This window comes from Colias philodice, chromosome 17 (assembly GCF_061535455.1).
Source record: "Colias philodice isolate Cphi_HAF_F1 chromosome 17, ilColPhil1 Martin Lab GWU primary, whole genome shotgun sequence".
In the NCBI taxonomy this organism is placed as follows: domain Eukaryota; kingdom Metazoa; phylum Arthropoda; class Insecta; order Lepidoptera; family Pieridae; genus Colias; species Colias philodice.
The window spans coordinates 9,938,467-9,950,559 of NC_143102.1; the positions used below are offsets into that span (position 1 = coordinate 9,938,467).

General features: G+C 31.9%; 2 protein-coding genes and 2 pseudogenes across 3 annotated transcripts; 3 read left to right on the forward strand and 1 right to left on the reverse strand.

Annotated features, from left to right (window-relative positions):
- The first annotated feature begins 340 nt into the window (after positions 1 to 340).
- LOC149481303 (uncharacterized) lies at positions 341 to 3,193 on the forward strand. The gene is made up of 4 exons (XM_089705955.1): positions 341 to 470; positions 905 to 1,100; positions 2,069 to 2,286; positions 2,499 to 3,193. Exons 1-4 carry the CDS (start codon positions 341 to 343, stop codon positions 3,191 to 3,193), a joined length of 1,239 nt encoding a protein of 412 aa, XP_089562081.1.
- Positions 3,194 to 5,357: 2,164 nt separating this feature from the next.
- On the reverse strand, positions 5,358 to 6,925 carry LOC149481304 (odorant receptor 22c-like). Its single transcript, XM_089706153.1, has 2 exons — positions 6,886 to 6,925; positions 5,358 to 6,055 (listed from the first exon to the last, which is right to left on the reverse strand). The coding sequence occupies exon 2, from the start codon at positions 6,042 to 6,044 to the stop codon at positions 5,358 to 5,360; it is 687 nt and encodes a 228-aa protein (XP_089562279.1). The 5' UTR covers positions 6,045 to 6,055; positions 6,886 to 6,925.
- Positions 6,926 to 9,162: 2,237 nt separating this feature from the next.
- LOC149481305 (uncharacterized) lies at positions 9,163 to 10,139 on the forward strand (annotated as a pseudogene).
- Positions 10,140 to 10,488: 349 nt separating this feature from the next.
- On the forward strand, positions 10,489 to 12,087 carry LOC149481306 (uncharacterized; annotated as a pseudogene). Its single transcript, XR_016316910.1, has 4 exons — positions 10,489 to 10,589; positions 10,709 to 10,904; positions 11,067 to 11,295; positions 11,469 to 12,087. The product of XR_016316910.1 is annotated as an uncharacterized LOC149481306 (transcript).
- Positions 12,088 to 12,093: the final 6 nt, after the last annotated feature.

The following is a 12,093-nucleotide window of genomic DNA, read 5'->3' on the forward strand; positions in this document are numbered from 1 at the left end:
TATGCTGACCGTATTTCGCTTATAAAAACGATTTTCAGTATTAATTTTAATGGACATGAATCAAACGTCTGCTATGTTTTAAAGTGAAAAATGTTTTAATTAATATAATTATCAAATTAACATTAATTTAGGGATCTTAATGATTCGATTTAAGTTGAAAATTAGAATTAAACAGCTTTAAATGATCCAATTATACAAATTATTTCATTAATTTCATACCGATAAAGTTTTTTTTTTTTTAAAGGTCACTTAAAATGAAAGATAGCTATTTCAGAAGTTTAAACATTTCTGGGGAGAGTGATAGTGCAGTTTATTATACTCTTGTAATATTATTTTTTAAATGGAAGAGACATTAATGATGAGTTTTCGTAAATTCGGTCTAGATTATTGTGATTTGCCAACAATGCTTGAAAATCTAGACGTCTTGCTAAGAGTATTCAATGTTAAGATACATGAAAATAATGACGGCCGTAAGTTGATAACTTATAAAATATTACACAAAATCTAGTTTAATTTTACACTGAGAAAATGTTATGATTATATTCACAAAGGAGTAATTTTTTTAACTTAAAAAATGAATTCTAATAATTAAATACCTATCAATATATTTAGCTGAGAATGAGTTTCTATTAACCCCCAAAATATTTACTATAATATTCGAGGCAACATTTATTTATGGAGAAACAAAATTCATAACTAAATAACATACCTACACATATTCTTAAGTTTCCAATTGTTCCAATGCATGCTCATAACCACGCAATAACTGAAGTAACCTATTAAATTAGCATTTAACTTTAGCATCCATAGCTTTGTGTAATGAATTCATATTACGAATTTACAATAACTTCCTTCACTTGCTCTTTCACCATCATTGTCAAATATATCCATCCTTTTATTCCAGCTATCAACATCTTCCTCTACATTCTCTGGATTATCAGTAACATCTGCTATTACTATGTATACGTGTTCTCCGTGTGTTGGTTTGTGATCGTCAGATGTCCGCAAACCGGGAATCTCATTGCTGCGTCTGTTGTGATCTCCCTGGCTATGTGCAGCCAGCCTTCCTTCATTAAAATGTTCTATATGATCATTTATAAGTGAGTCAAATTTAGAATAGTCAGTTGATATAATATTTAACATTTTTAATAAATGTTTAAAATTAAATGTTAAATTTTTAAAAAGTTTAACATTTTTTTATTTATTTATTTATTTAATAATTTCCGAAGAATATGGAATAATTTTTTGAAGTGAAACTTCTTTAGGCACGTTGAGAGTTAAATTTCAAGTTCGCGCCTTATCAATACGGAAGGATTTTGGTATCTTTGAAACTTGCCAAAGAAGTTTCACTTCTGACACGTGTGTTCGGCAGACACGCTTTTTATAGGATTTGCGAATTACCTAAACTTTTTAAAAATCTCTGGAGAAATTCAAATGCATTGGAATAAGTATTACCATGGGTAATACTCTGAATACGCCATGAAACATTTAATTTTTTTTAATATTGGGACCATAATTGTTTTACATAGACATAGTTCTAAATACAAATATTTATTTATTTATTTGTACAAGGTACCTACCAGCTAATCATACATTAAATAAAACATTTTACAAATTCAGTACGCCAATTAAATTAAGTAAGACAGTACAGTACAAAGAGTTTAGTAGTGCTAAATTTAAAAATTATGTAAAAAACGTATTATTAGTTCAGAGAGCCTATTACAGCATTAAGGAATATATGGAAGATAAAAACCCATGGAGGGTTATCGCGTAAAAACCACAGGACAGTTCTCTGGCATATTATGATAATACATATACAGTTACATATTTTGTAAAATTAAATTGTAATACTGATATGATTTAAAAGAGCAACTATGCAGTTTCTTGCCGGTTCTTCTCCATAGATACTGCTTTCCGAATCGGTGGTAAATGTAAAAAATATGTATTGACGTTTCAAAAGTGCTTCTCCAAGAAGTCTAATTGAATAAATAAATGTTTGAGTTTGAGTTTGAGTTTAAGTATTATTGCATTACTGCTCGGAATTTAATAACACAATATCTTCTTCCAGGAAAAAAGTTCAGAGCCTAGTCCAAAACTATCTCCTACTGAACCAACTTGTTAAACCTCAAAGCTCATTCTCAAAGAACCTGCACACACAACTCCGATTTATCAAGAAACGTGCTACCACAGTATGGGCTACTATGGCCATCAATGGTATTTTGTACATTGCTGTACCTATATTTATGCCTGGGCGACATTTGGCTGAGGATTACCTTGTTATCTATGGTAATGTATTGATTTAATTCAGTTGCGAAAGTATTTAATTTGAGTTTTTGTTAATTTATTACTAAGTATAATATAATATCCCCATATACTGTTTTTATATGATATTCTATGTAAAAAATACTAGTTTATAATACTTTCACATTATATTTATCAATAAAATATTAAATTTTAAACTAAAAATCTAACACTTAAACAATATTAAAACTTTCCAGGATTGGAACCAATGCTCGAATCTCCCAACTTCGAGATAGCATCCGCCATGATTGGAATTAGTGTGTACTTATGCGTGTGTTCTCTCGGCAGCATCACAGCTATGAATTTAATAATCTTAGGGTACAGCGAATCCCAAATGATATCCCTTAGTAAGGAACTCAATTATCTATGGCAAGACGCCAAAGACTTTACCACGTCGCTTCAGAAACGCGTCGTATATAAATACGCTACCAAAACCAGTATAATCAACGCATACATAACAGAGCGGCTAAAAGAAATCATATTCTTACATATAAGGAACATACAAGTCATAGAAGAATTCGAAAGCGTTTTTAGCATCACTAAAGCGATTGAGTTCATATTTTGCATACTGGCTATTATATCAGAACTGCTCGGAGGCATTGAGAACACATATTTGCAGATACCTTTTTCATTTGTTTTGATACTGATGGAGTGTTTTGCTGGGCAAAAGTTGATGGACGCTTGTGAAATGTTCGAAAAGGCAATTTATAATTGCAATTGGGAGAAGTTTAGTGTCAGCAACAGGAGAACCATCTTAATGATGCTTGTAAGTGCTCAGAAAACCTTGAGTATATCAGCAGGAGGGATGGCTGTACTGAATTTTGCGTGTCTCCTATCTGTTATGAAGTTTAGTTATTCTACTTACAATACCCTGCGATTAATGGTGAATTGAAGGTCTTAAAATTCTTACATTTTCTTCCCAAATAATGTATCAAATAATATTCAAAGTTCATTCTACAGTCAAAGATTCCGAAATTAGTATTTCTGATAAACAAAGAACATCATTATACAGGTTAAAATGATTTCCTGTTAGAACTTTTAAATGCAAGAAAGCTCGAAATAAAGAAAAGTTAAATACCGTTAACGAAACTCTGTACATTCGTTTACAAAGTTTTTATCACCTTTGCATAAACAGAAACCTATTTCAGTAAGAATGAGAAATAAATAAATTAACCTTTCCGTTGTTTTTATTTAAGATACATTGAAATGACTGTTCAGAAGTTATTGACAATCAATTTCCCCAAGATGTGTCAATTATTAAATCTTTGAAATAAATTAATTTCAATTTTTTTCTTATGTTTATTTTTGTATCTCTTAGTATTTTCATCATCATCCCTTCATAGCTTTCGATGCCTTTGATTTTAAGATGGATTCTAAAAATTTGATTCAAAATCGAAATTTAAAGTTTTTGAATGATAATTGTCTATAGAATTTAAGACAATAGTAAATAAGTTTTTATAAACCTAACTTTTTACCAAAATATACGCAGACAATGACGTATTTTTTATTATATAAGTAACATAAAGTAACAATTAAAATTAATAATTGTTTTTCTACAACATTTTAAAGTCATTTTATGATTATATTTTTCCAAGTAAGAAAAAAGGCCGAAAAGATAAAGTAAACGTATTTAAAACTTTTAAGCATTTCTTTGATGTTGCAGGAAAATTAATTGTGGAAGTTTTTGTTTTAATTTTTAACTCCAAAAATCGAGAGACAGACGAGAGCGTGCAAAAGTAACATTGTTTTTTTTCTTAAATTGAGTACAATTATTTACTGCACCACTGCTTTAGGTTGCTTTGCCACCAATAATGTACGAAGATTTGTAGTGAGGAGTGTGTTTGTATAACCAACAATATCGCTTCAAACGCTAAACGCTTCAAACTTCAAACTCAATGAAGTGATATGATTGGTTAGAAACACATTCCTCGCTATTCATCATCTCACATTATTGGTGAAGAAGCACCCTTAATCAGTGACTATAAATCTCTTGAGAAAATCATTAAATCCAAAAATCTGAAGTTCAACGTCGATTCTCATCAGCTAATCCCCATTTGGCCAGCGTGGTCGACTATGAAACTACATAAGAAGTTATGCAGTCTGGACAATTATGACGATGATGATTATAATAAAATACGAATTATATTTAATAATTTAGGTATACATAGTCGAAAACAAACATTTTTAATATCACATTTATAAACCTTCGCAATAACAAAACAACTATTAATTTTAGAGCTTCTAAATTTATTGTGCAAAAAACAAATAAAAGAAAACTCAAAGAATAACGATGATACTTTGAAATGATCTTTCCATTTATGTATTTTGTAAACAAACTAATTAATCTGAGGACCGGGGTCAAATTATAATATACTAGCTACACTCCGCGGTTTCACCCGCCGTGGGTCCGCTTCTGTTAGTCTTAGCGTGATGATATATAGCCTTCCTCGATAAATGGGCTATCTAACACCGAAAGAATTTTTCAAATCGGACCAATAGTTCCCGAGATTAGCGCGTTCAAACAAACATACAAACTCTTCAGCTTTATAATATTAGTATAGATATACATATGGTATTCAATTATTATTCATAACTATATAAGTTTTATTTTTTATTGCAGTGATACTAATCTTTATTTTAATTCAGTTAGATAAATCTTAGTATTATTAGTTTTTCTTGTTTGGCATCTAGACGACTTCATGAGGTCATTTATTTTTTATATTGATTAGAAATACAAGGATCTTAAAATTCATTTAGATTGGATGAAATTCATTGTTTTAACAGAACACGAAAACATGGAACCTTAATATTTTAAGTAAAAATAACAATAGTAAGATTATTTTGTCCATTTCGTTGCAATACATAAATAGTTTATAGATAGGAAGAGAAAAACACTATGAAAGAGAAAAACCCTATTATTCCTTAACTACTTAACTAAGACTACGAACATTTAATTCATTTTGTTACTTGTCTAAGACAGTGTAATAATATCCTATTTAAAATTAGTACACAGTACCCACAATTAAAACAGAATTTTCTTACTTATTATAAACTATCTAATTCATTGTACTCCGAAGCGTAGTATAAGCCGAATAAATAGACCTTAACACCGACATAAGGCAAGCAAAACTAAGCATCGTGATACCCCCCGCAGACAGCTTCAAAGTCTTCTGTGCATTTTGTAACATCAGCAGAACAATTTTAGCATTCTTTACATCAAAATTCTCCCACTTGCTGTCATAAACTGCCATAGCGAACGTAAAACTGGAATCCATCAGCCTCTGTCCTGTTATACAGTCCATTGCTACTTGCATCAATGCAAATGGCAGTTGTAAATATGTATTCTCTAAACCACCTAGCAGTTCTGCTATTAACGACACTATTAAAAGTAGAAACTCTATTGCTATCGCTCCTTGGAAAACATTTTCGATCCTTTTTATTAAATCTATGTTCATTGTGTGGCATTTAATTATTTCTATTAAACGTTTGTTTACGTTATTGTTTAGGATTTCAACTTGTCTTGTAGAAGCTTCAATTTCATCCTGATCAATAGTATTAAGAATATCTTTATTGGCATCATCCCATAAATGAATAAGATCTTTACTAATAGCTAACATTTGAGCTTCTGTATATCCAGCTATTATTATGAAGAATGCGCTTATGCTCGACGTTAAATAGCACGTAAAGAAAACGCCCATGGTATTGGCAAAAAAAGCAATTTGATAGTTTGGCGTCTCAAACATTGGTTCTAGTCCTGTAACAGAAATTCATTGTCTTCTTTACATTGCAAAAATTTCAGACTGTGGTCAGTTTATTATATTATTATTTGCTAGAAATAATATCTGCTCAACAATCTTTCTATTTTTGATAGGATAATTTATACGTGGTCGTATTCAAGTTTTTAATTATCAGTAAAATCATACCTAAAAATATAAACGAGTCCTCCATGAAATGCCTTCCAGGCAGCAGGACAGCTTTTCCAATGTACACGAAACCATTACTGACGATAACACACCAAAACAGAATGGCCCGTTTTTTCACAGATCTAAGAAATTTTGTCAAGTAGTAGGATTTTCGACTGCCTGAGATCACTTCACTGTCCAAGGTTATATAACCTGCGACTATGTTCTTTATAGTTTCACTGAAATGAAAAATCATCTATATATTAATGTGGCTCTACTCTTGACTATTTGACTTTTTCGTGTTTCAATGCAAGGAAAGCAAGATTCGTAAAAAATTAGTATAAATTCAAATACAATCAACCACACCGGTGGTTCTGTTATTCTTAATGTTACAATATGCCTTTAATAGAAATTCAGCAATTCAAATCCTTAAAAAGCTGATAATCTTGTTCTTCGTAATTATTTAGGTGCAGTACACAGAATACTAGAGCTAACGCTAGCAGTGATTCCAAATACAGAACCTTAACATACCTGTACATATACATATACAAGAGTTTAAAAGCAGCGATCTCACTAGCTATACCAAGTGAAAAGACCACGATCCCAGCGATGGTGTCACCAGTCTCCACACAACGCCAGAAAACGAACCAAACCATGGACACGATGTATACATAGAAGTAACAAGCTGAAGCTACAAATGTCACTATGTAGGATATCAAGGGAATTTCTGAAACGTGTTAAGTAAAAGAATCAACATACCTGATTATCAAAATATTTATGACAAACAAATTAATGAAGAAATATTAGAGATGAACTACCAAGTTAAGCAAATATTTTCATTGTTATAGATTTGTTAAAGAAGTGTCTGTTTAAAATAAAGTATATAGAAGAGTATTTATTGTTACTTACTGTTTTTATCTCGTTTATCAATATTAATCACAAGTAGGCGTAACAAAACAGATACGTTCGCAATCATTGTCTGCAAGTCGCAGTGATTCAAACCAAATTTCTTTAGTCGTTCCAACATCTCAGTCTATTTCTTTATATTTAGCAAATGCGCTTTCCTTTTTATTACTTCTTTCTTTGACTGTTACTTTAGTAATGGTTCTCTTTATTCTCGTGCCGAATTAAAGAGAGAATAAGGATCTTCATATATAATTTTCTGTGAGTTTTTCTATAAATCCAGGTCAAAGAAGTCACACTTTAATCAGTTTAAATTTTTAATCGCATAATTATCAAGCGTTTGCGACAATTTGATTGACATCGAAATTAGCATTAATTGATACACTCCATGTGAATCAAAATTATAGGTGAAAATTTTTACAAAGAATTTCATTAAGTAATTATCTTCGTATTTTTAATTATGGGTTGAATAAAAAAACAATTTACTTCTATCTTTATTATATCTAATGAACATGTTTTTATTTGAATACCATTTCAAAAACTTGACTACAAAAAATAACTGTTCCTTATAGTTTTGAAGCACAACTGCCTTCGCATTCGTGTAATCAATGCATCATGTCATCATCGGTATAACTTCTGTTTATTTTACCGATTCTATCAGTTATTACTATACATTTGAGCTATAATAGGCCCTATTCAAGGTGCTATTTAGTTATAAACTTTCATATGTGCTTTTTCCTTTTACTCTTACCACATTACAATAGTTACAACACTAATAGTACCCACAGCTTTAAAAGCGACAGAATTAAGTTTAAAATTCAGGTATTTTGTTGTAAAAAGTTGAAGTCAGGTCTTAATAATCTACTACACACTAGATATCATACCTATCTCGTGACAAGTTTGACCATACTTTGGATTCCTGTGATCATCATCATCAGCCCAGATAACATGTTCCCACTGCAGGGACACGGGCTGAAGGTTGAAGGCTTGAAGGTTGATACACAATTCGACTCAAAAACAAAAACACCACACAAATAGTGCAGATCTCTAAAATTATATTTCTTTCGTCCTTTACCTTTGATTGACAGTTTTAATGAAATAATTGCAATAGCTCAAGGAAAAAAGTTTTGAAAAATATATAAAAGAACGGAAAACTGAACTAAAATTAAACACTTTTAAATAGATCAAACAGAACCTTACACAATAACTTATTTGTTTTCATAAAAAGAACCAACTAGGGAAATCCAGAATTACCAGCCTAATAGTACATTTTCACCTGCAACATGACTTCTAGAATACAACGCATTATTGTTACATTAAAAACATACGGTGCAGATCACTGTGACTTAGAAACTATGTTTTTAAACATAGGTGCTTTGCTGCGACTGGTCAGCGTTAATATTTTCAAAAACAATCAAAAACGTAAGTCCAACCATGTCTTTTGATGGAGCACTCAAATCAGCACTCAAATCACCTACAGATATAAGGCAGTTACCACCGCTGATACTTTTCTATAAGATAAGTATTTATTTTAATGGTATATTTAAAAAACAAGCATGCGTGATCTGTTGAGTTGTCACCGCCGCTTATATGTCGACAGTGCTTTTGTTTCACTTTCTTTAGAAGCGTTAATAAATACCAAATAATATACGTATGATTATTTATTCGTAGGTATCCACATCCTTTCCCACATTTTTGTCGTCATTGCTCTCTCTTGCTACATGTACGTCTATTTCTTCTCCGTATTGTGGTTTGTATTTGTCCGGACGCCCCAAACTCAAGACTGGACAGCTGGTATGGTCGAGTTGTCCCTCGCCTTCTGTAGTGAAGTCTCAATAATCAAAATTGTGTACGCCATTCTCTTCGCGTAAGTCGTTTATAGAGAAACTTTTTAACATCTAGTTATTTTTCATCTGCTGAAGTATTATCTACGCCAGTATTACGGAAATACAAAATTACAATATACGTATATACCTAATTACGTTATAGTCACATTTTACCATTTCGTAGAAAAAGAATACAATCTCTGGTGGACAGCTATTTACAATTTGACGCTATGAAGCCTCCTGGACAAAGCTTTGCTATCAACCTGAGAATTAATTTAAGGAAAATAAAGAAACGTGTTATTTTCATATTCAGCGTTGATAATTAACGGTGTAGCATACATTGTTATACCCTTAGTGACACCTGGAAGACACTTCCCAGAAGACTTATTTGTAGTTTACGGTACGTTATTTGTAGCTTGTAGCAAATCTTTTCTACTACATATTACATTACTTACTGTATTTTTAATATCCTCGGTTTATTGTTGAAATAATTATGAAACAACTCAATAATTTCCTTCCAGGCTTGGAACCAATGTTTGAAACTCCAAATTTTGAAATTGCCAACCTTATGATGAACATTAGCATAGTTTTTAGTGTGTTTTCCTTAGCTAACGTAACGGCACTTATACTGATCCTTGTTGGTTATACTGAAGCGCAAATGTTAACGCTTGGTGAAGAAATGTTAAATCTATGGGACAAAGCTAATCAACACACAGATGCTAAAAGAAAAATCGAAGGCGTAAATATAGACGATATGAAAAATATTTTTGTGAAAACCCAGCTTGCGCAAATAGCTCATTTGCACGTAGTGAATATACAAAATATAAGAAAGCTAGAGTATACATTTCGTTTATCAAAAGCGTTGGAATTTTTGATCGGTATGAACTCCATAATAACTGAACTGCTTGGAGGCATTGAGAACACATTCATACAGATGCCGTACACGTTTGCATTAATTTATATCGACTGTGTTGCTGGTCAGAGGTTGATAGACGCTTGCCAGGTTTTTGAAGAAGCTGTCTATAGCTGTAATTGGGAGTACTTCAACGTTGAAAACATGAAGACTGTGAGCATAATACTGCAGAATTCACAAAAGACGTTGACCTTAACGGCTGGCGGTATAGCAGTCCTGGATTATGCTTGTATGGTGTCGTTTTTTAAATTCTGTTACTCAATGTATACTACTTTAAGGATGGTGGTAAATTAAAAAGTCTAATTAAAACGATATTTCAATTTCTTACCATTTTAATATCAAATCCTACATTGTTTTATGATTAAATTAGGGGGGGTTATTATGTACATATTCTCTGTAACATAAATTGAAAATGTTAACTCCTGATAATTTATTCTTAGGCTAAATTTTAAAATGTACTCGCTATCGCACCTTCTTTCATCAGTTGGTCGTTGATGGGATGAAGTAATATCCAATTTATTTAAATTATATATTTTTTAAACTATTTTTGTATACAATTACATTGTTCTAAAAGTTATATTGGAAACATATAGAGTAGTTCACCATGATTAATAAAATATATTTTTAAACGGATGACCTTATCTGCGACTGTGTTTATATTTTAAAAATTACATAAAGTGAAACGTAAGTGTTGCTGTTTACGTTGGTGGGTGCTGCAAAGGAGCATGCACATTATCTGCAAATGTTAAGTAGTCGCCTCCGACACCTTTTCTATGAGCTTTTATTCCAAAGTTTTCTATCGAAGCATTAATAAATATCAAACTAACCTCAATATATGCGAATGACTGTTATTTTATTTGCAGCTATTCACATCTGTTCCCGCATCTTCGTCCTCTTTGCTCTCTCTTGCTACTTGTACGTGTATTTCTTCTCCGTATTGTGGTTTCTCTTCGTCCGGACACCCCAAACCAAAGACTGGACCACTGGCATGGTCGAGTTGTCCCTCGCCGGCTGTAGCCAGGTCTCAGTAATCAAGATTGTGTACGCCATTCTCTTCGCGTAAGTTGAAAATATGAGTGAACTTTTTTTAGTAAATATTATAAAAAGCTTGGGTCATAATGATTTTACTGCTCGAAAAACTCATGATATAGATGAATTATATACCAAATTTTAAGATATTAGTTATCAATCCGAATAGTGACATTTTTAACCATTTTGTAGAAAAAGAATTCAAACTCTAGTGGACAGCTATTTACAATTCGACGCTATGAAGCCTCCTGGAGAAAGCTTTGCTATTAACCTGCGAGTTAACTTAAGGAAGATAAAGAAACGTGTTATATTCGTATGGTCATCGTTAATTATTAACGGCATAGCTTACATATCAATACCCTTGATGATGATGACCCAATACCTGGACGGCATTTCCCAGAAGACTTATTTGTAGTTTACGGTACGTTACTTTCAGCTTGTTTCTAATATTTTCGCTTAAATGTATTCACACAACATTATAAACTGAATGCAACTGTACAATCAATACTGTATTTATATTTTTACACACCTTTTTTAATTAGTTCTCACAATATTGTTCACAGAATTATGTACCTACGCAATAATTCTTTGCAGGTTTGGAACCCATGTTCGAATCCCCAAATTTCGAAATCGCTAATTTCATGATGAACATAAGCGTAGTATTTACCGTATTTTCCTTAGCTAACGTAACATCACTTATACTAATCCTTGTTGGTTATACTGAAGCTCATATGCTAACTCTTGGTGAAGAAATGTTAAATCTATGGGACAGGGCTAATCAATATACAGATACAAATACGACAATCGAAGGAGTTCATATAGAAGATATGAAAAATATGTTTGTGAAGACACAGCTTGCACAAATAGTCCATTTACACGTTGTGAATATACAAAATATAAAAAATTTAGAATACACATTTCGATTGTCGAAAGCGTTGGAATTTCTGATTGGCATGTACTCAATAATAACGGAACTGCTTGGAGGCATTGAAAACACATACGTACAGATGCCGTTTACATTTGCGTTAATTTATATAGATTGTGTTGGCGGACAGAGGTTGATAGATGCTTGTGAGGTTTTTGAAGAAGCTGTCTATAGCTGTAATTGGGAGAATTTTAACGTTGAAAACATGAAGACTGTGAGCATAATACTTCAGAATTCTTAAAAGACATTGACCTTAACGGCTGGTGGTATAGCAGTCCTGGATTATGCTTGTAT

Bases quoted from the DNA above. Each gene is read 5' to 3' on its own strand.
- LOC149481304 (XM_089706153.1), bottom strand. From the start codon at position 6,044: ATGTTTGAGACGCCAAACTATCAAATTGCTTTTTTTGCCAATACCATG.
- LOC149481303 (XM_089705955.1), top strand. From the start codon at position 341: ATGGAAGAGACATTAATGATGAGTTTTCGTAAATTCGGTCTAGATTAT. The intron at 471-904 runs GTAAGTTGATAA...CTTTTATTCCAG, and splicing joins ACATGAAAATAATGACGGCC to CTATCAACATCTTCCTCTAC. The intron at 1,101-2,068 runs GTGAGTCAAATT...ATCTTCTTCCAG, and splicing joins TTCTATATGATCATTTATAA to GAAAAAAGTTCAGAGCCTAG.